At 41.2% G+C, this 26638-nt stretch overlaps 3 protein-coding genes and 1 pseudogene across 4 annotated transcripts in view; 3 read left to right on the top strand and 1 right to left on the bottom strand.

Annotated features, from left to right (window-relative positions):
- Positions 1 to 15817: 15817 nt before the first annotated feature.
- On the top strand, positions 15818 to 16434 carry LOC135637784 (oleosin L-like). Its single transcript, XM_065150574.1, has one exon. It carries the CDS (start codon positions 15856 to 15858, stop codon positions 16267 to 16269), a length of 414 nt encoding a protein of 137 aa, XP_065006646.1. The 5' UTR covers positions 15818 to 15855; the 3' UTR covers positions 16270 to 16434.
- Positions 16435 to 18569: 2135 nt separating this feature from the next.
- On the bottom strand, positions 18570 to 22495 carry LOC103973261 (serine/threonine-protein kinase D6PK). Of its 2 annotated transcripts, none has more exons than XM_009387768.3 (3): positions 22238 to 22495; positions 20369 to 21862; positions 18570 to 19594 (listed from the first exon to the last, which is right to left on the bottom strand). In XM_009387768.3, the coding sequence occupies exons 2-3, from the start codon at positions 21610 to 21612 to the stop codon at positions 18718 to 18720; spliced, it is 2121 nt and encodes a 706-aa protein (XP_009386043.2). In that variant the 5' UTR covers positions 21613 to 21862; positions 22238 to 22495; the 3' UTR covers positions 18570 to 18717. The 2 variants fall into 2 exon arrangements, with proteins under 2 accessions (XP_009386043.2, XP_065006271.1); XM_065150199.1 differs by having other exon boundaries at positions 20369 to 21855.
- A 2079-nt stretch (positions 22496 to 24574) lies between these two features.
- LOC135637584 (uclacyanin-3-like) lies at positions 24575 to 25553 on the top strand (annotated as a pseudogene).
- A 408-nt stretch (positions 25554 to 25961) lies between these two features.
- LOC135583308 (stellacyanin-like) overlaps positions 25962 to 26638 on the top strand; it is an 806-nt gene continuing 129 nt past the window's right edge. Inside the window, exons 1-2 of the mRNA XM_065150660.1 lie at positions 25962 to 26232; positions 26318 to 26638. The exon at positions 26318 to 26638 is cut by the window's right edge and continues 129 nt beyond it. Coding sequence (XP_065006732.1) covers positions 26073 to 26232; positions 26318 to 26638 — 481 coding nt within the window. The 5' untranslated portion in view covers positions 25962 to 26072. The remainder of the gene's footprint in view (positions 26233 to 26317) is intronic.

Below are 26638 nucleotides of genomic sequence, written 5' to 3'. Positions count from 1 at the left end.
GAAAAGGATTTAATTTATGAAGTTTTATTCGTGGATTTTTTATCCTTCATTTGATGCTTCTTTCCCATGAATTCTTCCTTACTCTTCTCATGAAAGAAGAATTTTTATAGACTGTGATGAACATTTGCAAGGTTTGGGATGTTAAACTATCCGAATGCATGAGTTTTTTGTATATCTTTTTTGGACTTTCTCGATTTTTTATAAATAAAGCTTTTATGAAATCCGGACTTTCTATCTTACTCTTAACTTGGTATCAAATTTACTTCATACTCTTGCTCCATCACTTAATGATTTTTGATACACTTAGTCCCTTCACTCATGGATTTTATTGACAAATACATCTTTCATAGTTTTTACTCTTGTAAATTTTTAATGAGAAATAGATTTTATTGACGGATATTCATGAACTATCAATATTTCAATTCTTCTTAATAAATACACTATTCATGAACCTTTCCTTCTTTTTACTTGAGACGATTATCTTTTTTTTTTTTGATGACAAAAGGGGAGAAATGTGATAAATTGATGACAAATTAGCATTATGGATGTTTGAAATAATGTGTCAAATGTATCTTATTGTAAATGCTTGAATGTTTTGCGATTGCTTGAAATATGATTGGAATCATCAAATACATCGTAAATACTTGAAAAATATCAAAATGTATTGCATATGCATCATATGTAACGTAGATATTTGAAATGTATCATGAATGCTTGAAACATATCGTAATGTGGCATGAATACTTCAAAATATTTTATTCTTAAAATCATGCTTGATTTCGTATCAAAATGATAAATGTATATAATTATGATTATCATGCTTAATTTACTACTTACAATTGATATCATGCCTCGGATTAATGAATTGTCATATTTGAAATTTGAATCTTGTTAAATTTCATATTTGAAATTCATATCATACTTAAAAATGATGATTGTCTATCATCATTCTATATTGGACTTAAAAATGGATGTCATATCTTGACATCATTTATATTATGATAAATACGTAGTATCATATTTTGAGATGGTAAATAATGATTGGTATGATGATGTGCATGCCGATAAGTTTAAATATATACAACTTATCGGTTTGATGCTTGAATTCAAAGGTTTTGAATTCAAGAGTGTCTTTTCTCAAGTATAACATATAGATAGGGGGAGTTAAAGTTAACTCCGTCATCAATTGATTATCATCATCAAAAAGGGGGAGATTGTTGAATCTCGGATTTTGATGATGAAATCAATTGATAAATTATTTGATCAAATCTATATGTTGAGAAAAGTATGCAAGATTAACTATGAAAGCGATCAAGGCATAAAGCAAAACGAAGTACCGGAGTCAAGATCGAGATTTCATTGGGAGTTCGAGTGTTCGTCGGGAGTCCGGAGGTTCGTCGGAAATGCTGCCATAATTGACCGAGAAGAAGCTCATTGGAACTCGCCAAGAAGATTGTTGTCAGGTCCAAGAGCTTGTTGGGAGTCTGTTGAGAGATTGCCGAGAATCGTCGGAAGTCCGCTGGAAGTTCACCGGAAGAAACCTTGACTTACCGAACTTATTTTGTTTAGCGTAAGCCTTAAAAATTATAATTAGCATATAATTAGAGTTAGGTTTGGGAGGTAATCTCATTAACCCTATTAAAGGCCAATTGGGCCCGTAATTGGACTGGTTTTCGTTTGATTAAAGGCCCAAATAAATTGCTGAACCTTGTCAGGCGATGGCACCACCCAAGTGGGCGTGGAACCGCTTGAGGCTCAACCTCCCAGGTGGTTTGGGCAGTGGTATTGCCTATACTAGGTGGTAGTACCATCAACAGTTAATGTTGTTAACCGGTGGTACCACCGATAATTAATGCTACCAGGCAGTGGTACCGCCAAAGCCCAGTCTCCGAGGCTCTGTCAAGCGGTGGTACCGCTAGTACACTGGAAACCCAGAATGAGATACTTTTTTGCTCCAATTTTGAAGTCATTTGGGCCTATAAATACCCTACCCTTTTCTACATAAAGGGTAACAAAGTACAATTAAATTGTGAAAAAATATTTAAGTGTTGAGGTGTAAAAGTGTTATAAAAGTGCAAAGAGTCCTCCTCCTCTCTCTCTTTAGTTTTGCAATCATTCAAGAAGAGGTGTGAGACTTGTAAGGGTTGTCTCCTAAACCCATGAAAAGGAGAAAGCACTGTAAAGAGGTGGTTGGTCTTTTGCCTATTAAGGAAAGACCATTAGTGGACGCCGGTGACCTCAACGGAGGAGAAATCGGAAGTGGATGTAGGTCAGAAGATCGAACCACTATAAAATCAGCATGCTCTAGGTGCCTACTTTACTTTTGTTGTATTACTTTATTGCAAACTATCCAATCCCCTCTTCTCTACTCACAAGTTTATTCAAGTCAAATATATTCTCAAAACGATTTTTCATAGAACTAAGAGTTTCATCACACGAAGTTTTCCAAAATCATTTAAATTGATCATTTTTATCCACTGCACTAATTCACCCCCCCATCTCAGTGTCATTCTTGATCCTAACAGTGTTACCTAGGGATATCTATTGAATCTCGTATTTTGATAATGAAACCAATCAATAAGTGTTTATGTTTTAATATGCATTTTGAGTGACGTAGGATACTTCGATTAGGATGAGATAATTAAAGCAGGAAAAATCATATTGGGCCGGAGGAATATGACAGAAGATTGGACATCAGGCCAGTGGATCAGTTGATGTATCGACAAAAGGCTTCGAGCCGTGGATTCGGGCATCGGGCCAAGGAGAGTAGATATTGCGCTAAGGATATTAGAGTTATGGAGTCAACTGGTCGATTAGGCAATAGACTGCAAGAGAAGATGATGCGTCGAAAAATCGGACGAAGCGTCGAGGGAACAATGAAATGCCGGACCACTTGATTAATACTTAGTATTAATTGTCTAGATCGAAGTGTGTTTTACATATATAGGATTAACTATTATTGCAAGGCATGAAGCAAAATGAAATCCCGGAGTCAAGGATGTGACTTCGTTGGGAGTTCGAGAGTTTGTCGAAAGTCCGGACGTTCGTCGGAAGTTCTGGAGGAACCAACCGAGAAGTCTCAGGGCTTGCTAGAGAAGCTTATCGGAACTCGCTAAGAAGATCGTCATGAAGTCTAGGAGCTTGTCAGGAGTCCACCGGAACATTGCCGAGAGATCATTGAAAGTTCGTCGGAAGATCACCGGAAGATTGCCAGAAGAATAGACATAGGGACTTGTTTAGCTTAGCAAATATCTTAGGATTTCGTAGTTAGCACGTAATTGGGCTTAGATTTGGGCCAACACAATTAGGGGCCAGTAAGGCCCATGTAAGAACTATGTTGGGCCCAATAAGGAGCCCAAACAGTGCCCCAAGAAGTCTCACCGTCGTGGCATAGTCTTCGAGACTATGTCAAGTGGTGGTGGTACTATTAGTTTGGGCGGTTGTACCGCCCCTAGCAGGGTGCCAGGCCGTGGTACCACTAGTCTGGGCAGTGGTACCTCCTAGCACTGGCCCCTAGGCGATGGTACCACCAGACCTGGGCGGTAGTACCGCCCAGGGTAGTGTTAGCATCAGATTAACACTGGGCGGTAGTACCACCCAAGGTAGTGTCAGCATCAGACTAACACTGGGCGGTGGTACCGCCTAGCACAGGCGATGGTATCGCCCATGCTCGGGGAACCCAGGATGGGAAATTGTAGGCTCCAAGTTTGAATCAACTTAAAGCCTATAAATACCCCTCTCATCCCTAGTTAAAGCACAAAGAGTTTAAAAAGAAAGAAACGCTGCTAAAATATTGTGTGATCTCCTCTCCCTCTTTTATGTGTTAGACTAGTTTGAGAAAGGAGTAAGTGAGTGCTTGTAAGGGTTATCTCCTAAACCCGGTAAAAGGAGAAGAGAGGTGTAAAAGGTGATTGACCTTCGCCTATTGAAGGAAGGCATCTGGTGGATGCCGGTGACCCCATTGGAGGAGGAAGCCGATAGTGGATGTAGGTCACGATTGACCGAACCACTCTAAAACTCTGGTTTACATTTACTTATTGCTATTTACCTTATTGCAAACCTCCATATGTGCTTTACTTCCTCGTTACTTTTGCTGCACACCTTTACAAACATGCTTTAAAGTTAAGTACGTCTGAGTTTGGTTTTTATCATACGAAAGATTTTTCGAAATCGACATTTTTATCCGCTGCACTAATTCACCCCCCCTCTTAGTGCCGACCCTGATCCTAACAATATCGTATATCCCTGAATTCGTACAGATCTATGGGAGAGGATGAAGAAGGTCAAGTGCTCTCCTCTCTAGCGGTGATCCACAAGGTAGGGACTACGAAAACGCCCCTCAAATTGCTGCCCAAATTTCCATACCTATTGGCTAAGAAGGAGAAAGGGAGAGGAAAATATGAGATAGCAGCCAAAAAGGCCAGCCTATGGCCCTTTGGTTCCCTCCTATTTATAAATGTCTCATGTCAACTTAACCCTAATGGATCCTACTATATTAGGCATTAGATCTCTATCCAATTACCCAAGCCTCTTAGATTAGTGGATCTCTATCTAATAATCTCTTATTAGCTCTTATTGGATCTCATCAATAGGATTAAAAAATTTAGGGGCTTATCATATATCCAATAAGATAGGGACTTCGACGGATATCTCATATCCGAACCTCTACTTATCACAACACCTACCATATGTGTGTGACCCTTTAGACTCAATATCGAGCTGGCAATGAGTCATACTTGTCAGAACTCATTTTGGCTCAGTGAATTATTATCTTCATAATAATTCACTCGACTTATCGATTGTGGACGTACTAGGCCACTACATTGTAGTTTCCAAATGATACAAGGGAATCCAATCCTTTAAATCTATCTGTCCTCAGTTATCATATATTTATAGTCCCTCATCCATCTAATATCCAAGAGATCGTACACCGGGCATGGTGTTGTCAGACCCATACAGTTTCTCCTCGAGTCTCGCTTTAATCGGATTCTCCCGGAGAACTCATTATCTCTCAATATGAATAACATTGGCCAAGGATTTGTTTGAGTAAGAACATATGAGACATTCCTCTCATGATACCGAGAGTGGATGATCCTCTATCAACACTCAATAGCCCTCGTAAGGTTCGTTATCATTCTCGATGGTCGGTTGTGCTAGATCTGGAACTTCCAAGCCGATAAATCCAGTATCAAAAAGTGAAGCATTCATACAAGACATCCTTGATATCTAGTCTAAGGACCAAATACACTATTGGGATGACGGGTGAGCAGATCAATCAATGAACTCATTATATAATGAGTACTTGCACTATAGCCCTTAGTGCTTATACAAGCAGCTATAAGACCAGCCACCTTAATCATATGGATGGGTATATATCATACTAGTCTGTCTAGTTATCTTGATGTCTCTATCGAATATCCTATGACTAGGATTATTTATGGTCTATGTTTAAAAGTGAATCCGTCTCATTATCATGATCTCATCACGATTCGATTCTTATTACACAAATCTATGGATATCACAATATATTTATGTAATAAGCAATATAAAGTAAGAAATTATCATAATAATAATAAACAAAAAGAGTGCATGTCATGTCACACGTGCCATCACTCACGTGATTGGCTTGTAGGGCACCTATGACTAGCAATATTTCACTTGACCTAAAGCTAATCACCTATGTGTCTGATCCCTATCAAACGCTTGTGACGCTTAAAGACAATATGAGACAACAGCTTTGTTAGTGGATCTGTGATGTTATCTTCGGATGGAACTCTTGCTACTACTACATCTCCTCGAGCCACAATCTCTCTAATAAGTTGGAATCTTTTCGGAACACTTCTGATGATACTCGAGTTCCCTCATTTGAGTAATCACCTCGTAGTTGTCATAATATAAGAGAATTGACTCCTCGCTGCCCTGCATGACTCCTAGATCTGTGATCAACTTCTTATCTAGACTCATTTCTTTGCTACCTCTGCTACAACAATGTACTCTGCCTCTATGGTCGAGTTAGTAGTAATATCTGTTGAATCTCAAATTTTGATGATGAAATTAATTGATGAAGTTATGATCTAATATGCGTTTGAGTAATGCAGGACTAACTTCGATAATCGAAAGGTAATTCGATTAAAGTGTTAAATTACGGATTTTGATGATGAAGTCAATTGTAATTTGTTTGATCTAATCTATATGTTAAGAAAAGTGTGCAGGATTAACTACGATGGTAGTAAGATATAAAGCAGGTGTTGTGCCGGAGTCAAGATCAAGATCACGTTGGGAGTTCAAGAGTTCGACGGAAGTCCGAACGTTCATCAGAAGTTCTACGGAAACCAACCGAGAAGTCTAGGAGCTTGCCATAGAAGCTCATCAGAACTCACCAAGAAGATCGTCGCAAAGTCTAAGAGTTTGCCGGGAGTCCGCCGAAGCATTGCCAAGAGTTCGTCGGATGTTCACCGGAAGTACGCTAGAAACTCGCCGGAAGAGCAATTGATGCATCAGAACATGAAGTGCAGTAATCATATCTTAATTATTATAGTTAAAGCATAAATTAAGTTAGGTTTGGGAGGTAATCCCACTAACTTAATCAGGGGCCAATCGGGCCCTAAGTTGGGCTAGTTTGGGCCAGATTCAAGGCCCAACCAAGACCCTGAATTCTCGGTCGACGGTGGCATCGCTTGGGAGACTCAGTCTCCCAGGAATTCTGGGCGGTGGTACCACCCTTGTCAAGTGGTGGTACCGCCAGTAGTTATTGCTGCTAGTGGTGGTACCGCCCCTATCAAGCGGTGGTACCGCTAGAGCTCGATCTCCGAGCTCTGTCAGGTGGTGGTATCACCCAGACTGAGCGATAGTACCACCCAGTGTCAGGTGTTAGGCGGTAGTACCGCCCAATAATGGTAGTGGTATCGCCAGGACCCCGAAAATCTGGGATTAGATACTTTTTGGCTCCATTTTTGAAGCCATTGGGGCCTATAAAACCCCACCCTTTCTTGCATGAAAGGGCACGAAACCTATTGACATAATATTGAGTTCTTGAGCCTTAAAGTGTTGTAAAAGTTAGAGTTCTCTTCCATCTCTTAACCTTGTAACCATCTAAGAAAGAGGAGTGAGACTAGTAAGGGTTCATCTCCTAAACTCGGGAAAAGGAGAAAGTACTGTAAAGAGGTGTTCGGTCTTCACCTATTGAAGGAAGGCTTTTAGTGGACACCGAAGACCTCATCGGAGAAGGAATCCGAAAGTGGATGTAGGTCATATTAACTGAACCAATCTAAATCTGGTTTGCGTTTCGTTTTGAGAAATCTTCTTTAACTGCAAATCATTTCATAGCAAAGTGCTTCTTCTCCTCATCTTGCTTTCACTACACTTACACTTTCAAGTAAACACCTTCCGAGATCGGCTTTAATCGTACGAAGACTTTACGAAATAGACGCTTTTCATTTGTGTAATTTACATTACTGCAAATCACCTTAGTCTTCTCTTGCACTTTCACGAAAGCTTTCAAGTTCAAATTCTTTCCGAAACAGATTAAATCGAAACCATTCTCGACGGAATTAGTTTTAATCGAAACAAGTTTTTTGAAATCGTAAAAGTTTTCTGCTGCACTAATTCACCCCCCTCTTAGTGCCACTCTTGATCCTAACATAAAGCAGGAAGAATCAGACATTGAGCCGGAGTGGAATATGTCAAAAGATTGGACGTTGGGCCGAAGGAATGGTCGACATACCGGAAGGACTTCGTGCCATGAGTTCGGACATCGGGCTGAAGGATCAGACATTGCGCCAAGGAGATCGGAAGTTGTAGGAGGTCAACACGCCGATTGGGCAATACGTCAAAGGAGAGGATGATGTGTCGAAGGGTCCAACGAAGTGCTAGATGAACCAATGACATGCCGGACAATATAGTATTCATGTCTTGTAATTGATCATATCTAGATTGAAGTAGTTTAGGTATTAATTGAGTTAGATTAAAGTGTAACTATGCTAACTCAACTAGGGGTCAATTAGGCTTGAGTTAGAGCTAAATTGGGCCTGTTGGTTGGCACATTCAGTGACCTAGAGCTAGGTCAGGCAGTGGCACCACTAGGGCTAGCGATGGAAATGCTTGAGGCTCAACCTCCCAAGTAGTGTCTAGGCTGTGGTCCCGCCTAGACATAGTCTTCCAAACTGTGTTAGTGTCAGACTGGGCAGTGGTATCACCCAATGTTATACTGACAAGTGGTAGTACTGCCAGTTGTTAGTTTGGCAGACGATGGTACTGCCTAGTAATGGTGGTGGTATTGCTAATACCTTGAAAACCTGAGATGAAACACTTTTTTGCTTCATTTTTAAAGTAATTTGGGGCCTATAAATATCCCAATCTTTCCTACTTCATATAGCAAGAAAAGAGAATGAAAACTTAGGGCTTAGAGTGTGAAAACTCTGTAATAAAGTTGAGTCCCTCCTCCTTGAGCTTAGAGGTTATTCTAAGGGAAGTGTGTGAGGGATACCTTCTAAAAGATTGGTGTAAAGTTTCTCTCCTAAGCCTATCAAAAGGAGACAGAGTTGTAAGTGCTAGGACCAAGTCGACACTAAGAGAGGGGTTCGGGGGGTGGGTTGGGGGTGGGTTTTAGATTAGTGCTTTCGTATAAATCAATAATTTGAAACTTCTCATTTGATGAAAACCGATTGGAAAGATGTTAACTTGAAAATATGCATGAAAGCATAGTAAGCGTAGTGAGAGTAAGAAATCAGTTTGCAATATAAATGAAAAGCATAAAGTAAATGCAAACCAGATTTTATAGTAGTTCGATCGTCGTGACCTACATTCACTCCCGATTCCTCTTCACTCAAGGCTACCGGCTTCCACTACCGATCTTTCTTTAAAGGACAAAGACCAAGTACCCTCTTACAACTCTTTCTCCTTTTCATGGGTTTACGAGATAACCCTTATAAGCCTCACACTTCTCTTGAATTATCTCAAAACTAGAAAGGGAGGAGGAGGACACGTAGAAGTCATGCAAAAGAGATGGTTGTCCTAAGCATGTACGATTGTCGCGCTTTAACTTCTCCCCAGATCTCCAGCTTCAAGCCCTCAATGAAGGTCCCCAATAGCTATTTTTTAGACTAATCATGAGTTTGATTAGATAACCTTTCAAACCTGATTTGGTACTCCTGAATGGTAGAGGTTTGTCGGATCTTTGCTAGTTGTCCATCAATGTTCTCATAATCAGTTGGTCCAAAGCGGATCAGTAGTCCTTCTTTGAATTGTTGCCATGAGAGGACTCCATGAGTGTGTTCGAACTAGTCAAACCACTGTATGGCATCCCCTTCAAGATGTATATCTACAATTTCTGCCATAGATGCGTCTACGATTTTGTGGTACCAAAAATATCGCTTCACGCGCGAGATCCAACCAATCGGGTCTCCTTCTTCCCATCTAGGGAAGTCCACCCTCATGCGTGGATAGTGGGGATCGGTCATAGAGCCTCCCCTCTCTTAGAAGTCATCTCTTCGGGCTTAGTGTGATTGGTTAGAGCTCTCCCCTTGATGTGATTTCTTCGAGTTTGATGGTCAGCCCAAACTGAGTTCGGTAAAAAGAGTCCGAATCTTATCCTTCATTCGCGTCTCGAAGGCTTCGAATTTAGCATTGATTGCCTCCTCATATGCCATAGTATATGCCTCTAAATCTGTAATGTTAAGATCTCTCTTTTGTTGTCAGGTTAAAGGTTGTATCAATTGAGAGAAGCGGTGGTCGAAAGGGTTAGTGGATGAAGGTTAAAAAAAAGTTTTAGATCTGAGGTAGATGGCACCAAAGGTTCGATAGAAATCGATGGAAGTTGCTATAGATAGGTATTGTCTTGTATGAGCAGAATTGTCATCGAAGAAACACCGGTTTCTCGATGAAATTTCTAGCAAAAATCAAGAGATTTAAGGAGGGAATTTGATAGCAAATCTCGATTTAGATAATAGTACTGATGACAAATTTAATCAAGAAATTTTTGATAGTATAACAATAAGGAAATTGGTGTAAGTTGAGATAGCAAGATTCTTGTCGAAAAATTTCAACGGTTTGCGATGAAAATTTACAGCAATACAAGAACGTTTTTAGAGATGAATTCCTCAATAGATTAATCTTAGATGGAAGCCAAGATGATCTATGAAGCGTATAAGAAATTTTGTTCAAGAAGGAAAGAAAATAGATCGGTTAAAAGCAACAAAATACGATTAAAATTTTCTGTAGTAATCCTTCGTTCGTAAAGATGATAACTTTTACGACAAAAGGAGTTCGCAGCACGGGATAGATAAAAATACTTCTTCTTGGTATTTTGAATGAAAAATTGCAGCAACAAAATGTATTGGTGATAGGAGAATACCAGATCTCTGATACAATTAGAGATTACGACAGTAGATAGAGTAGATCTACGGTAGAAGATGGTGGTGGAGATAGCGACATCAAGAGCAATTGTGGAAATTTCTTGGCTGGATGTGGGTGGCAGAGGTGGTAGCAAAAGTAGCAAGATCGCTGCTCTGATACCAGATGATAGAACCCCAGAGGAATTCTATGTAGATTGATCTTTGAGGGAGATCACTCCTTGGAATGCTATAGGGGTTTTACCCTCCTAGAAGTCGGTCAAATGGCTATAATTATAGATAGATCTTATCCCCAAAGAAATGAAAGCTACATGCTTATATAGGGCTCTAAACCCTAACCCTAGGGGTTGCTTTCTAAGTGAGTTACCCCTTTTGCCCTTAACCCTAACCAACCAACCCAGTAAAGGGGGTGGCAGCTAGGAAGCCCAAAGACCCAAATATAAACCCTAGCCACTCTTCTTTATTAATGCAAATTGGATAAACTATTGTGATATTTGCTTGAATTTTTCTCACACTTGCATTGTTGAATTGTTCTCCTTTTTGTTGATGACAAAGGGGGAGAAATGATATGACAAATTGATGATAAACTGGCATTATAAATATATGTAATGTATCTTATCGTAAATGCCTGTATGTTTTGACAAATTGGTATTATAAATGTATGCAATGTATCTTAACGTAAATATTTGTATCTTATCATGAATGTTTGAAATATAATTGGTATCGTCAAATACAAATACTTGAAGAATATCAAATGTTTGCTTGAAACATATCATAATGTGGCATGATTATTTATAAATATTTTATTCTAGCATCATGCTCGATTTCGTATCAAAATGATAAATGACTATTTCGTATTGGAATCATGCCTCGGATTGATGAATCATTATTTTTTAAAATTTGAATCTTGGAAAGTTTCATATTTGAAATTTTTATCATATGTAAAAATGATGGTTGTTTATCATCTTTCTATGTTGAACTTGAAATGGATGTCATGCCTCGACATCATTTTTATTGATAAATACATTGCATCGTATTTTGAGAATGTTAAATCATGATAGTGCATGTTGATAAGTTTAAATGAATTAAACTTATCGGTTTAATACTTGAATTCAAAGGCCTTGAATTCAAGAATGTCTTTTCTTAAGTCTGGCAAATAGATAAGGGGAGTTTAAGGTTAACTCTGTATCAATTGATTATCATCATCAAAAATGGGGAGATCGTTGAATCTCGAATTTTGATGACGAAATCAATTATAAATTGTTTGATCTAATCTATATGTTGAGAAAAGTGTGCAGGATTAACTACGATAGTAGTAAGACATAAAGCAAATGTTATGCCAGAGATAAGATCGAGACTTCGTTGGGCATTCGAGAGTTCGTCGTTGCCGGAACTAATCGAGAAGTCCGGAAGCTCGACGGAGGTACAGTTAGGGGTCAACTGGGCCCTTAATAGGGCTGAATTGGGCCAAATTGAATAGCTCATTCAGCACCTGAAACCACGAGGCACTGCTTGAGACTCACAGGTGTTCTGGGTGGTAGTTGTCATGACCCGAGTCTAAAGTTAACATAGTACACTCATTAGGCCCATATAAGCCGCCCACGCCGTGATGAGCATAATGGGGTGTTATATTTTCCCCAACTCAATTAGCTTAACGTCCTCGTCAAGGCCCAACATAACATAGATAACCCTAGTATAGTGCATATAAAGCTTAACTTAGTGGTGGCTCCATGCCGTGGATCTAACTCCATTCACGATGCTAGGTTGACTCTAATACCAAATATCACAACTCAAGTCTAATAAGCCAAACTGGCCAATAACTCCATTTTGGTCCTTCAACCATGGACCAAAATGATTAAGTGGGAGTTAACATGGTATAATCATCAGGCCCATATAAGCCAATTATAGTCATTGCCCACTTCCGATGTGGGACTAAGTGGGGTGTTATAGTAGTACAACCCAGACTGTGCGGTGGTACCATCGACAGTTAATGCTACTAGCGGTGGTACCACCCTTGTCAGGCGGTGGTACCGTTAGAGCTCGATCTCCTAGCTCTATCAAGCGGTGGTACCGCCCAGTGTTAGAGTGACAGGTGGTGGTACTGCCCAATAATGGCGGTGGTATCGCCAGTACCCCGAAAAATCAGAATGAGATATTTTTTAGCTCTATTTTTTAAGCCATCGAGGCCTATAAATACCTCACCCTTTTCTGTATGAAAGGGCACGAAAGTGTTAACATAATATTGAATTCTTGGGGTGTTAAAGTGTTGTAAAAGTGAGAAGAGTCCTCCCCTCCCTCTCTTAGCTTTGTAATCATCTAAGAAAGAGGAGTGAGGCTTGTAAGAGTTATCTTCTAAACCTGATAAAAAGAGAAAGAGTTGTAAAAGGTGGTTGATCTTTGCCTATTGAAGGAAGACCATTAGTGGACGCCGATAACCTCAACGGAGGAGGAATCGGAAGTGGATATAGATCATAATGACCAAACCACTCTAAATTATGGTTTGCATTTCTATTCAAGCAATTTACATTACTGCAATCTTCCTTAACTTTCTCTTTACACTTTTATGAACGCCTTCAAGTTTAATATCTTTTTGAAACAAATTTAATCGAAATGAATATTTTCTGAAATCACCGATTTTTTTTGCTGCACTAATTCACCCCACCCCTCTTATTGCCACTTTTAATCCTAACAAGGTCAAATGTCCTCCTCTCTAGTGGTGATCCATATGGCAGTAATGATCCATACCTACTGGTTAAGGAGAATGAGAGAGAAGAATAGGAGGTGACAACCAAAAAGGCTCAGCCTATGGCCATTTGGTTCCCTCCTATTTATAGAGGCTCATTATCAACTTAACCCCAATGAATACTGTCCTATTGGGTACTGAATCTCTATCCAACTACCCAAGCCTCTTAGATGAGTGGATCTCTATCCAATAATCTCTCATTGGCTCTTATTGGATATCATCCATAGGATCTAATAATTCATGGGCTTATTAAATATCTAATAAGATAGGGGCTCAAAGGATATCTCATATTAGAACCTCTACTTGTCACAATACCTACTATATGTATGTGACCCTCTAGGCCCAATATTGAGCTGGCTATGAGTCATACCGATCAGAATTCCTTCTGGCTCAATGAATTATTATCTTCATAATAACTCACTTAACTCCTCGACTATGGACATACTATGTCACTATGTTGTAGTCTTAAAACGATACAAGGGAATCCAATCCATTGGACATGTATGTCCTTAATTATCATATACCTATGGTCCCTCATCCATCTAATACCTTAAATACTGTATATCGGTCATGGTGCTATCAGGCTCATACGGTTTCTACTTGAGTCTTGCTCTAATCGAATTCTCCTAGAGAACTCTTTCTCTCTCAATCCGAATGACTCTAGCTAGGGATTTGCTTAAGCAAGAATATATGGAATTTTCCTCTCACAAACTAGCTATACCAGATTTGAAACTTCCAAACTTATAAGTTTGACGTCAAAGAATGGAGTACTCATACAAAGTATCTTTGGTGTCTCGGGTCTAAGGAACAAACACACAATTGAGACTATAGAATCGTTGTCTAACGTCAAGTATCATTAACTATCCAACATTCCATAAGCAGATCAATTAGTGAACTCATTCTCCAATGAGCATCTGTACTATATCCCTAGTGTCCCCACATGAACAACTATGAGACCAGTCACCTCTATCATATGGAACGGTATACAGTACACCAGTATGTCTGGTTATCTCGATGTCCCTCTCGAGTAATATATGACTAAGATTATTTAGAGTCTATGTTTAAAGATAAATTAGTCTCATTATCATGATCTCATCATGATTTGATTCTAATTGCATAGATACACAGACATCACAATATATGTATAGAATAAGCAATATAAAGTGAGAAAATATCATAATAATAATAAGCAAAAAGAATGTGTATCATGTCACATGTGTCATCACTCATGTGATTGGTTTACAGGGTACCTATAACTAGCACACATCACCTCTCGCCAATCTCCTAGGTTTTACCAGAACCTACAACGAATTACAAATATGAGATGCATTATCGGTATCCGATACCCATGCATTATCATAATTTTCTAATAAATTGAGATCAATCATGAATGTATCTAAAGTTTCTCCAAGCTTCTTTTTCGCCTTTTTTATAAGGTACTTTTTGTAATTCCTCTTCTAGTGCCTGTTTTTGTTATAGTGGAAGTATTAGCCTTTGTCTTTTGTTGGGTCCTTCTTAACAATCTTTGCTTTACCCAGTTTGCCCTTGTTAAAAGACTTCTCGACCCTCCTTTTCTTTCTGGTCTCACCAACGTAGAAAATCGACTTCTTTTTCTTGATGGTGCTCTCAATCTCCCTCAATATATTGAGGAGCTGATGAAGAGCCACCTCAAACTTATTCATGGTAAATTCATAATGCACTACGAAAAGAAATCTAGGAGGGACTGAAGTATGAGATCCACACACAGGTTATCCTCTAGAATCATTCTTAGACCCATAAGCTTTTCTATCTATTCAATCATCTTATATTTTTTATTTATAAAATATATTTTGATCAAAATAAAAGATAATTTTCGAATAAAAATCAAATATGAGTAAAACCCATTATTATGGACGTTTTTTTTTAGTTAGGTAAATTGCCCAAGATTTAAACTCATTGTATTCCCTTTGACATCGGAGAGAATAAAATTATGATATGTCCACTCTTATTCTAGAAGCAAATAAACAGATATCCAAAATAATTCAACGGTTTCAGTTTCAAGATAAGGGACCTATTGCTGTATCAAGAGCTCGTGGACTCGAAAGGGAACGAAAAATAAGCCATCATGAATCTTATGACGATCATCTTCATCGAAACCCTACCTTCATCGTCGGACATTGTTGATCCTAACTAACCTCCATCATTCATCGGGTAACAAAATTCGATAATACCATAAAAGGGAGAAAACCAGGAGGAGAGGGAGAGGAAGAGAGATGACATTGACGGAAACCATGAGAAGAATTGGGGGAAGAAAAGAAGAAAGGAAGCGTTTCTTCCTTATATAATCGGGTCGGATCTGGTATGAATAGATCTGAAAACGGAGGAGTACAATGTTACCGGGGATCTCGAATCCGTGTTCGATCTGATAGCTAATCGGATCCAGATAGAAGTGGTCCAAGGGACCAAACCCAAATAAGTCTGCCACCCAACCACGTGGCCGTTTGGTTCCAGTTGTGACGGGTTCAGTGACTCAAACTGGTCCGAGTCCCGATCAACCACCAGCCCTCGGCAACCCCAAAGGCAGCCTCTTCCATTCTTCCCCACCTTTCAACTCGCCCCTCGCTCGCGTCCGAGACGCCCCCCCACTTGTCGCGTCTTCGCCATGCAACCCACCACGCATCAGATCCCCCCGCCAGTCACGTGCGCCTCCACGCCTCACATTTCTTCGCTCCTATATGTATCTCGTCCATTTCTGTGGCTCGGAAGAAGACGGAGGAACAAAAGATGGCGGAGTACGGGATTGATCAATCTTACCGGCAGGGCGACCAGCAGCAGGTGGTGGTGAAGGCGGTCGTCGCAGCGGTGGCGGGGATGTCGTTGCTGGTGCTATCGGGGCTGACGCTGGCGTGGACGGTCATCGCGCTGGCGGTGGCCACGCCGCTGCTGATGATCTTCAGCCCGGTGCTGGTCCCCGCCGCGATCGTCGTCCTGCTGCTGGCCGCAGGCTTCCTGGCATCTGGCGGGCTGGGGGTGGCGGCGCTGGCGGTGCTGTGGTGGATGTACAAGGACCTGACGGGGAAGCAGCCGCCGGGGGTGGAGCTGCTGGAGCAGGTTCGGCAGCGTCTGGTGTCCAAGGCCCGTGACATCAGGGAGTCGCTGCAGCAGCAGCAGCAGCAGCTGCACGAGGCCACCCAGTGATCATCGAGGATCATCGAGAATAGTACGATCATGTCATAGATACTAAGATGTCACCTAAGAACCTTTGACCAGTCGTTCATGCGTGTCTTCCTACTCTCTCTCTCTCTCTCTCTCTCTCTTGCGTCTTTGTTGGCTTGGATTTGTAATAAAACGTGCCTGTGTGCATGCGTGGAATCAATCAAAGAATGGGTCGTGGTGGCGGAATCAACGTCGCCAAGAGAGGCAGCTTGACTGACATCAAGACTAGGATTCAAGTGTGCGTAGATCGGCCACCACTCCCGGATCAGTATCCATGTCAATCCTCCAAGAGGGCGTGTGTATGGATGTATACACGACGAGGATATTGTTGTTCCCTTATTTAAAGTCAAGTTTTGAATTAATGTCCCCTGAGAACTCAATGTAAGGCAGAATTATTTAGTTTAATGAATCCCTTGTATACCGCACTAGAATCTGTGATTTTTTTTTTATCAAAGTCAAGCAAGATTGATCTAAAAACACATTAACAACTCATTTAAATTATTCGAGAGTAACATGAATGGTCACAGAAAAGAAAAGGTTCCCATGTCGGCCCCCCGCAACAATAAAACACTTCCGGACATCAAGATTTGATAGGGCGTTTACTCTTTACCAATAGAGATGCGACATCTAACGGTCTCAGCTAGTGAGACATCGTTCCAATAGCTTTTTTTGTTCGGACGTCTTTCTGAGCATATTGTGTTGATAACTAATATGTATTTATTTTATGATATTTATAGATACTGCTTATTGTTATATTATAGTTCTTTATGATTAATTGATTTATTTCTTAAACTTACCTTTCATTTATTACACTATTTATTGTTATCATTTATATCTACTGACACATTAATTTTAAGATCCTAAAGAATACCAAGATGAGATGAAAAAAAGATCCATGCAGAGATAGTCTCACTACATGTATAAGTATTAAGTTCTTATATTTTTTTCTTTGGTACATATATAACTGAAACAGTTAATCTTTTTCGATGTAATATATTTTATACACACTAAATCGTGATACTTGTTCGTCATCACAACTACACTAAAAAAACTGAATCTATTTGCAATAAGCTTCAATTATTGAAATATATATATATATATATATATATATATATATATATATATATATATATATATATATATTCTTTCTCACTAACATTTGATCGGACGGCATTAATTTGCCTGGCAAGTTAATACTAACATCAATGAGGCTGAATCAGTGCAACGACTTGGAACTTGACCAACAGTATCAATGCAAATCCTGAAAAGAATATTTAGGTTTTTGCAGCATAAACTACAATTAGGTACAAAGGATGTATATTTTAAACAAAGGTAATTCTTTAACCTCAGTTAAAATGAAAATATAAGTTGCAAGATATTAAGGAGGGTCAATCAGTGTGCACAGCTCTTTGTTGTATAAGTTTCCATGATTGAGACTAAGCAGTATCTTCAATGCAAATCATGCCAGTACTATTTAAGACGAGAAAAGTCTGCTAACGGAGACTGTCCAACAAAGAAACCTTGAAATTATTTATCACGTTTAAATGATGTAAAGTTCTCACTATTTCCAAAACCTAATCAGCATCTTACAAATCATATGCAATGCAGTTGTTCAGCAAACAACTTATTTGTGATGCAGGAACTGATACCTGGATATGTAACTTTACATTTATCCTTACTGTTTACATATTATTATTACCATCGATTAGTCACATTGAAGCTAGAGATGCTGACGAGAAAAATCAATGTAATGCAACTCATGACTGGCACAAGATATTTCCTACACGAATTGAATCTGAATCTGAATTCTGTCTGACAGATGTTGTCCTGAAACCATGGTTGAGATGCAAATGATAGAAAGTTCATAATGTCCTAAATTAATTGGTAAATTGTAAAAGCTAGACATGGTCACAACAATTTAGTGAAAGATCCCTTGGTTGTTCATTCCCCTAAATCAACAGTTAAATAATCAGATGCCATGGAAATCTAAATCCTCATTTCCATGCACACGAATTAATTAATGGCAGTAAAAACGGTAATGTATATTGAAAGGGATGAATAAAATCGAAGTGTAAATTTAAATGTCACGATGCAATTTATGCAAACTTTTTTTCCCTATTTTTCTGCTTCCAATTTGCAATTGTGTGCATGTATGAGAGAATATGTTTACGATGAATGCAAAAAAGTGCAGCAGCCATTGAGGAAGTGAGCAGGTAAGGCTGTGAAAGAAGGCAGCGAAGAGACGCACATCAGATGCAATTTGAACCAGTTCACTGGAAAAATGGAGACAAGAAACCAACAACTTTCTATTGAAACACAAAACTAGAACTATTTGGCTACAGTTAAGAATATGTCACCATGTAGCACAGCAACAGATGGATTTCAATAGATGAAGTACCGAGACATAGGCATCAAACAATAAGCTACAAGCTAAAAGAACTCAAAGTCCAGATACTTACCTCCAGACTTCACATCTGCTCCCACAATCCTTTTGCCACTCGTCCCAAATCCTTCAGCCGACCCAAACTTAGCTGGCAGCTCGGCCTCCACTGGTCGTGGCACCTCCGGTGGGGTGCTGCACCTAATCAGCGCCCAATTCACACCCTCAAAGAAGGGATGCTGCTTTATCTCTGCAGCCCCCCTCTTCACGCCCAGCCGATGCTGGGGCTCTTTCACTAGAAGCCCTCTTATCAAATCTCTGCTTGCATAGCTGGTTGACGGAGTGTCTGGGAATCTAAGCTGCTGACCTACTACATTGAACAATGTTGCCCGGTTGCCTGAGCCTTTAAACGGTGTCCTTCCATAAAGGAGCTCGTGCAGGAATATACCAAATGTCCACCAGTCCACAGCACTCCCATGGCCTTCACCTTTGATGATTTCAGGGGCTAAATATTCATGTGTGCCAACAAAGGACATCGATCGAGCAGTTGTTGGCTCAACAACAAGCTCAGGCAGGGTGGCTACCTGCTGCCTTGGTGCCTCAGCCCATGGTTTCCTTGTCTTTTTCTTGCTTTTATGTGGGAATAGTTTTGGCATGAAGCATGCAGGCTGAACACAAACTGAAGAAGGCTCAATGCAGGACGGTTGGACACAAAAAGCGCCCGCTGCCCGCTTGGAAGGATCTGAGTCGAAAGACGAGGATTTTATCAGAGTTGGTGAGACAGCGCACCTTAACGATAGATCAAAATCAGAAAGCATTATGTGCCCATCATCACGAACAAGTACATTTTCTGGTTTCAGATCTCTGTATACAACTCCAAGCATGTGAAGATACTCAAGAGCCAGAAGTACTTCCGCAGCATAAAATCTGTTCAGTGACACAAGAAACAAAATGTATCATTCATCCCAGTGGATTTACTGCTTCAATCAAAAAATACTGTGCCTTCAACAAAATCAAGATCCACAATCTCTAAGAGAATCTGAATACTAAATACACAAATTGCACAAATCAAAACATATGTACCAACTTTCTAAATGTCCATATGTAGATCAAAATACTGTGAAGCAACTTACTCCTGGTAACTGACTAATTAGGAAAGAATGTGCTGTTGAGATTCTTGAGAAACTTAGAATTGCCTAACAGTATTTAACATAGTTCGTTGATAATTATCTTCTTAACTTGGAAAGGCTGCTTTTCAAAAAGCTCACACAGGAGTGGCAACTTCGGTGACTACAATTGTGAAAAAGGGTTTTATTAGAAAATCATGACTCAAAAGGCTTTAGATTGTGTTTTCTGTAAAAGTTTGTGATTATAGCTTATATTCCTGATAAACGAAGCAAAATAAGCAAATATGTTAAGCAGTGATTATAGCTACTAATTATTTGAAAGTTCTCAAGTAGCAAAGTCGAATCAGAATGTTTGGCTGCAGGAAATAATAGAAAGTTACAACTACACACAAAGGATGTAAAGTTAATCAACAAAAGAGAATTGTGTTATAACAGGATAAGTGGCATCATGATGGCAAAGCCAAGCCTTTAGCATCAGCAGAACACATGTCATATCCAACTTACCAAAGGAACTAGTAAATGGACCATATATGTTAAAGCAGTGAACAAGAACATTCCATGTTGCAACTTTTACCTTGCTGCATATTCAGAAAAGTGCTTCCCTGGCTGTCGCTGCCTCAAGGTATGCAAGTCACCACCAGGGCAGAACTCCATCACCAAGCATGAAAACCTGTCAGTCTCAAAATGAGTGTACAAGGTTGGCAAGAAAGGATGATCAAGAAGTTGGAGGATTTCCCTTTCTGTCTGAGCTCTTGTCAGCTTCTTCCTGCTTGCTAGAGATGCCTTGTCCATCACCTTCATAGCAAAGTAGCACCTTGTACTGCTCAATTCTGACAGATAAACACTACCAATATCACCACATCCAAGCCTTTTGAGCAGTCGGAAGTGGCTCATACCCAGTATACCATCACGAGATCGAACTGCAAGAATCGCCTTCCATCTAGGATCATTTCCCTTATGAGGCTTATTAGCACTTCCAGTGATATTACTCCAGCTGCTGTCATCACTGAGACCACTGCTGTCACTCGCTCTACTGATGCTCGTTTTAGCACTTCCAAGTGAGTCCCCTATAACACTTCCCTTTGTGCTCTCGCAGGCCCTTTCCAAACTAAGCATACCATCGCTGGTCATCCCATCACTTCTGTATGTGTTTGTGCAACTGTTCACGACACTCATTGCGGTGGCCACACAGGAGCTGTCAATGCTGCTGTGAGGACTGACATTTCCACTCGGGGGAAGGGAAGCATCCCAAACACACTCTTTTTCTTCGGAATCTGGTGGTAAAAATGTTGTCTCCATTGACTGTAATGCATGTGGAACAGAAAAAGGAGAAGACACGGCACCTGACTCATTCGGTTCATCGGGAGAGGTTCCATCTGTTGATAGAAGAGCAGCATTTGGTTTTGTCACAGGAACCCGAATAGAGAGATCTTCTATAAAAGGACCTTTTACAGAGAGCCCTCTCATCAAGCACCCTGCATTAGACTTTTCTTGATCTATTGCCACATATACCGTCTTCACAAGATCAGTGTCCATGGGTTCCGGAGGATGACTAGCCCCATTGAAAGAACTTCCCCTGGATTCTTCAAAGGAGTCCATGCTCCTGAAGCTATCAACATCAGGTGCTAATTCATTCTGCTCTTCTAATGCACTTTTCCCTTTCCGTGCTTCTTCGAGCACAGTTGCATTAGAATTTTGAGATTTCCAAACAGCAGATGGACTCTGTTCTTTTGTCGAGCCGCTTTCGTGCCCACCCAAGCCCTTATCAGCAGAAGGATGCTGCGAGGTCGACATTTTTAACTCACAAATCTCATCCATCCTATGTGGAACTTTAACATCACCTATGGCTCAGCCAATCCTTCAAGAAAAAACAATCCAAATGCAGTAGATTTCACTGTCAAGTTCCGTTCCTCATTTTCTCCCAAATCACGTCAAGAACGTGTATCAGCCTCTGTAGTCTCAACATTGCACAAACCCTTTCTGATGCTACAATTAATAGAGCAGGCGTCGCTGAACTTTAAAGCTGGGCAGAACACTCTTCTTTCTCTTCTTTCCAGGGACCTAAGACCTACTCATTCGAATATCAAGAGCTGTTAAATCTCCATCACCAAATCAAAACAGTACAGAAAAGAACTCACAAGAAGAACTATTCTTGCAGATCATGACTCTACTTTGCACAAAAGATCAATTAATGGCCGAGAAACGAAAATCCAAATCCAAAACAAGCATTCAATAAAACCTTCCAAATCTCCCCATTCCCATTTTCTATTCGAGAACAGCAAGAAATCGAAACAAAATTGAAATCAAAACAATTGTAGAACCAAGTCTTCGCTCGCACATTTCGATCTTTGGAAACCGAAACAAGAGAGAAAAAGGAAATTTAGCAATCGACATCAGGAATCTGAGATTTCCGAACAAAGCGACAGCAAAGCGGGATGCGCACCCACTATCAAGAGGAGCGACGGCCAGCCCGATGGAATATCCACGAGAGGGTCTCTCGAGCTCGATCTTAGGGTTCCTATCCCCTCCTCCGCTTCCTCTGTTCTTTCTCTTCCACTTCCTCTCTCTGGTCGCTTCGCAGTGGGAAGGAAGAGGGAAGGGCAGAGGAGAGAGAGAGAGTATGTGTGTGTGTGGCAGCAGCAGAAGCAGCAGCAGTGAGTGTGCAAGAACTGAAAAGAGAAGCAACGGAATTCTCTTTTTTTCCCCTCCGCTTTAACTTTATCGACCACCATTTCATTTATTTATCTATTTCACGCTCTCGTACCCGTTCTGCAGAAGGGCATTAGAGTGGGCCCCACCTTGCGAGTTGCATCCTTCGTCGTATCCGTGACGAGGGTAGAAAACGCTGGCGCCCGGGCCGGTGCCGTGGACGCAAGGGTTTGGTTCCATTGCATTAATCGAGCGCGCCTAATCGCCGTCGATCGATCATCGAACGGTCGTCGCCTCATCTGCTGCTTGCTGTCGGCGTGATCGGATCTTGATCAACCGGGAGAATCCATATATATGATGATCAATACATCCATGCATGGTTGACAAAAAATTTAAAAAAAAAAAAAGAATAGAGATATTAATAAAATTAAAACATCATCCGCGAAATCTAATCGATAAATCAAAAGACATTTAGCATCCTACATTGGAGTGGTCAAACAAAGCTTGGGAATTCGTGCCAGACCTTTTTTTTCCCAACATATGCCACCAGTGGTTCACAATAATTGATGGTCAATTTGACCAGAGACTGATCTTTGTTGCCTTGCTTCTGTGATTGTCTCTCGACTCAAGATACGAAACACCCGCAAGAACATGGTCATGTCCACTGCTGGTGCTGATACATGATCACATCACCGATCTATCTATCCAACGACTCTGTGATGGTGGTGATGATGATGATGATGAAGGAAGAGGGAAGAGCATGTGACATGTCTAAAAGAAAAAGGCTCAAACACCTAGGTTGGATCTGGGCTGTGGGTGGTGATTAGAATGATTAGCTTTAGATCTAGAGAGGGCGATTTCTTTCTAGTATTGTAAGGCATGGGGATCCTCCCATTCAGCCTAATTCCTTTCTTTTGGAGAAGCGCTTGGCGTTGCTTTTTGGTGTTGGAAGTTGGAATTAGGACAAGGTGGGGCCACCGGACCTGGGTCTCTGTGATGATTCCTTCCTCCTTTAGACCAAGAAAAAGAGCCTGTGGAGTGCAAGTGGTGGGCCTCGATGCTGGTCTGCACCTTCACCTCATCAAACCAAGAAGCTACTGCCTTCTCCTGCAACAATGTGAGGATGAAGTGATCAGTCACTGTCCTCCGATCTAGTAAGCAGCTCTTCTTCAACGAAGGTGAGTAAAACAAGCATTGTTGGTCGTTGTAGTAGTACCATTTGACTGTACAACAATAACCAGAAGTAAAGTTTGGGATCCACTCCTTGCATCTTTTTCAGTAAAACATTATCTTTAGTCCACATTTCATCTTCTGAACTTGTTGAAGACGAGGGACGAGAAGAATCACAGCTCTTTCTCCACATGCCACATCCATCATTGATGCACATCTGACTGTGTTGGCAAGCTGTACTATATAGTTGACTCAAGGACATCAAGAATCTCTCATGCTCCAGCTGCTTCCATCCCTTGTTGACTCAGACAATGTTGGATACAATTAGTGAATAGTGAAGCAGTTCATCTGCAACTTTTATTAAGGATTAAAGGAGATCACAGCAGACACATATGCTTGAAGAAGGGAGAAGAAGAATTCGACCTTTTGGAGTGTTTATGGAAAGTTTGAACATGCCACCAGTTATTGCATGCCACCGCTAAAATTTGATCTCTGTAGCCTCTCACAGTTGTTTGTTGAAGTTAATTTTCATGGCACAAGTTTGTCTTTGTGAGATAGGATCAGTTGAGTATATTTTTCTCTGCAGTCTCATTCTAAATTTTACAAGGGTTAGGTGCTCAAGCTTGAACAAATCAAAGCAGCAGCTGCAGAGTCATTCTCACTACCTCTCTTGGAGTTGGATAAGGATATTAAATCCTGAAGCTAGAAAGATGCATCATCAGACTGGAAACTAATAATTAATTGATGTGCTCCTTGTTCAATCACCTAAAGCTGCAGAAGATGAGAAACAGATTCGGGTGATGCACTTTGCAACGAGCAATGCATCAAGCCACATGCAGGTAAGTTAACCTTGTGATGAGCAGAGCCAAGAAACTTATCCCAGGAATTAGGTAGGCAAGAGTGCGAAGAGCAGGGGAGCTCCGTGATTCCCCAGTGCAGTAGGTATACCAAAGACAGGGAGTTGGTAGTGCAATGTAAATTACCATATTAGCAGGCTGATTTCAAAGAGTACTAATTTCTGCAACCAAACTGCCTATATAACACGAACATGGATTGTTTCTCTCTCGTTGCTTCAATCCTTCGCTTTGGGCTGTTGAACACTAGATAAGGTTTACTGAACAAGCATACATGGCTGGTGTGGTAGCTCTTCTGGTCCTCCTTGTAGCAGCTGCTCCGGCCGCCTCCGCCACCGACTACACAGTGGGCGACTTGCAAAGATGGGTAAGTGGGGTGGACTACACCGCATGCTTCCGGCAAAACCTTCAACGTCGACGATACTCTCTGTAAGCATCATTCAATGTAAAATATGAAGTATCATATGAAATCAAACGTGGCCAGTAAAACGAGCATACGTTTGGCAATGAATCCTTTGATGTGTATAGGCAGTAGCCAGAAAGGATACTAACACAATTTTTGTCAGTCTTCCAGTACATTAGTCTTCACACTCTGGCCGAGGTTGGAGAAGCTGACTACAAAGCCTGCTCGGCCAGCAACTCCATCCAGACATACACGGATCAGAGCACCAAGATTACCCTCACCAGGCCCTGGAGCAGATACTTCATCTGCGGCACACCCGGGCACTGCTCCAGTGGGATGAAGCTGGCGGTGACCGTCGACGGTGCGAGCAGCTCGACGCCGGCCGGTTCTCCCCCGTCAACGCCTTCGGGCCTACCGGCTTCCGATCCGACGACGGAGTCATCTACTAAATCCAGCGGGGGGAGGAGCAGGGGCTTCCACAGCGGGAACGCTCTCCTGCTGCTGGGACTTGTTCTTGCGGGCTAGACGAGAGGCAGTGCTTTCAATATATGGACTATTGGGTTACGTCATTTGGGTTATTTCTTGTGAGGCTTTGAGCGGTTGAGTTAATCTGCATGGGAATGATAAGATTAGTGTAAGATGATGATGGAATTAAGTCTTACGTCATACATCCACGAACAGTTTGCTAACGTCAACCAACAGCGATGGAGTTCTTCCATTAGGTTACCTACTGGTTCATCACCCATTCTTTGGTAGTGTTAATTATCATCTTCATCTACTGATTCGTCTCGTAGGTGGATCTCAAAGATTGAGTAAAAGATGAACTAAGAAGCCATCCTTCATAATAAAATATTATGGACAATCCCAAGATCAGGGATCTAAAGTTACGTTAGTGTTAGAGAAGCTTCTTGGCATTGACAGTTGCAGGGGATCATTTTCTTGGGCCAACAACACCTTGATTTGTCCGATGCGGACGACCTACCTGAACGCCCCACACCAACCTTTAACAGGCCTCCTCTTCCTAGTCTTTGAATCCTCCCATCCAAATTCGCAACACCTGATTCATTCCACCACTCAACATGAGACTTCCTGCACAAGCAAAACCAGTGGGTAAAGAGTTAGGCTAACTAAAACTATATTGCAGAGATCACCAATTTATATCCCGAACTCTAATCTTCTTCTCGGTGATCATTCATCCCCTCATGGCTAAGCTCCTGAAGATGCTTGCGCTCATCGTTCTCAGCCTCGGGCTATCGGCTGAAGCCACCGTCTTCACCGTCGGGGATAGCGCCGGTTGGGACATCAGCGCAGACCTTGCTTCCTGGGTTGCTAACAAGGTCTTCTACGTAGGAGATGCACTGAGTACGTTCAGTATTCTACGTCTTCTTCTTTTGTATTAGTTGCATGAATGCATAGGCTGGTCGATCGCTGATGGATACAGTGACAGTGTTCGAGTACTCGACCTACCACACCGTGAACGAGGTCGATAGCGCCGGCTACGAGAGCTGCAACTTCGCCACCCCTCGACTGACGGGCAGTAACGGGAACACGACGGTCCCCCTCACCTCGCCTGGCGAGAGGTACTTCGTGTGCGGAGTTACACTGCATTGCTTGGGAGGGATGAAGCTACACGTGAACGTGGAGAGCAATCAAACCGCGGCGTCTCCGGTGGGGGCGCCGCCGTCGGCGACGCAGGCTGCGCCTTCGCCTTTGCTTGAGTGGCCTTCCGATAAAAGTGATTTTCCCTTCCTAAGTGGTTCTTACAGCC

Source organism: Musa acuminata, chromosome BXJ3-5 (assembly GCF_036884655.1).
Source record: "Musa acuminata AAA Group cultivar baxijiao chromosome BXJ3-5, Cavendish_Baxijiao_AAA, whole genome shotgun sequence".
NCBI classification, from domain to species: domain Eukaryota; kingdom Viridiplantae; phylum Streptophyta; class Magnoliopsida; order Zingiberales; family Musaceae; genus Musa; species Musa acuminata.
The sequence above is the reverse complement of the archived record's forward strand: the minus strand, read 5'-3'. Positions and strand labels throughout refer to the sequence as shown.

What these genes read in the sequence shown, in the direction of transcription:
- LOC135637784 (XM_065150574.1), top strand. Translation starts at nt 15,856, where the DNA reads ATGGCGGAGTACGGGATTGATCAATCTTACCGGCAGGGCGACCAGCAG.
- LOC103973261 (XM_009387768.3), bottom strand. Translation starts at nt 21,612, where the DNA reads ATGGATGAGATTTGTGAGTTAAAAATGTCGACCTCGCAGCATCCTTCT. An exon ending in TTTTCTGAATATGCAGCAAG is followed by an intron (nt 19,595 to 20,368) that starts GTAAAAGTTGCA and finishes GTCACTGAACAG; the next exon opens with ATTTTATGCTGCGGAAGTAC.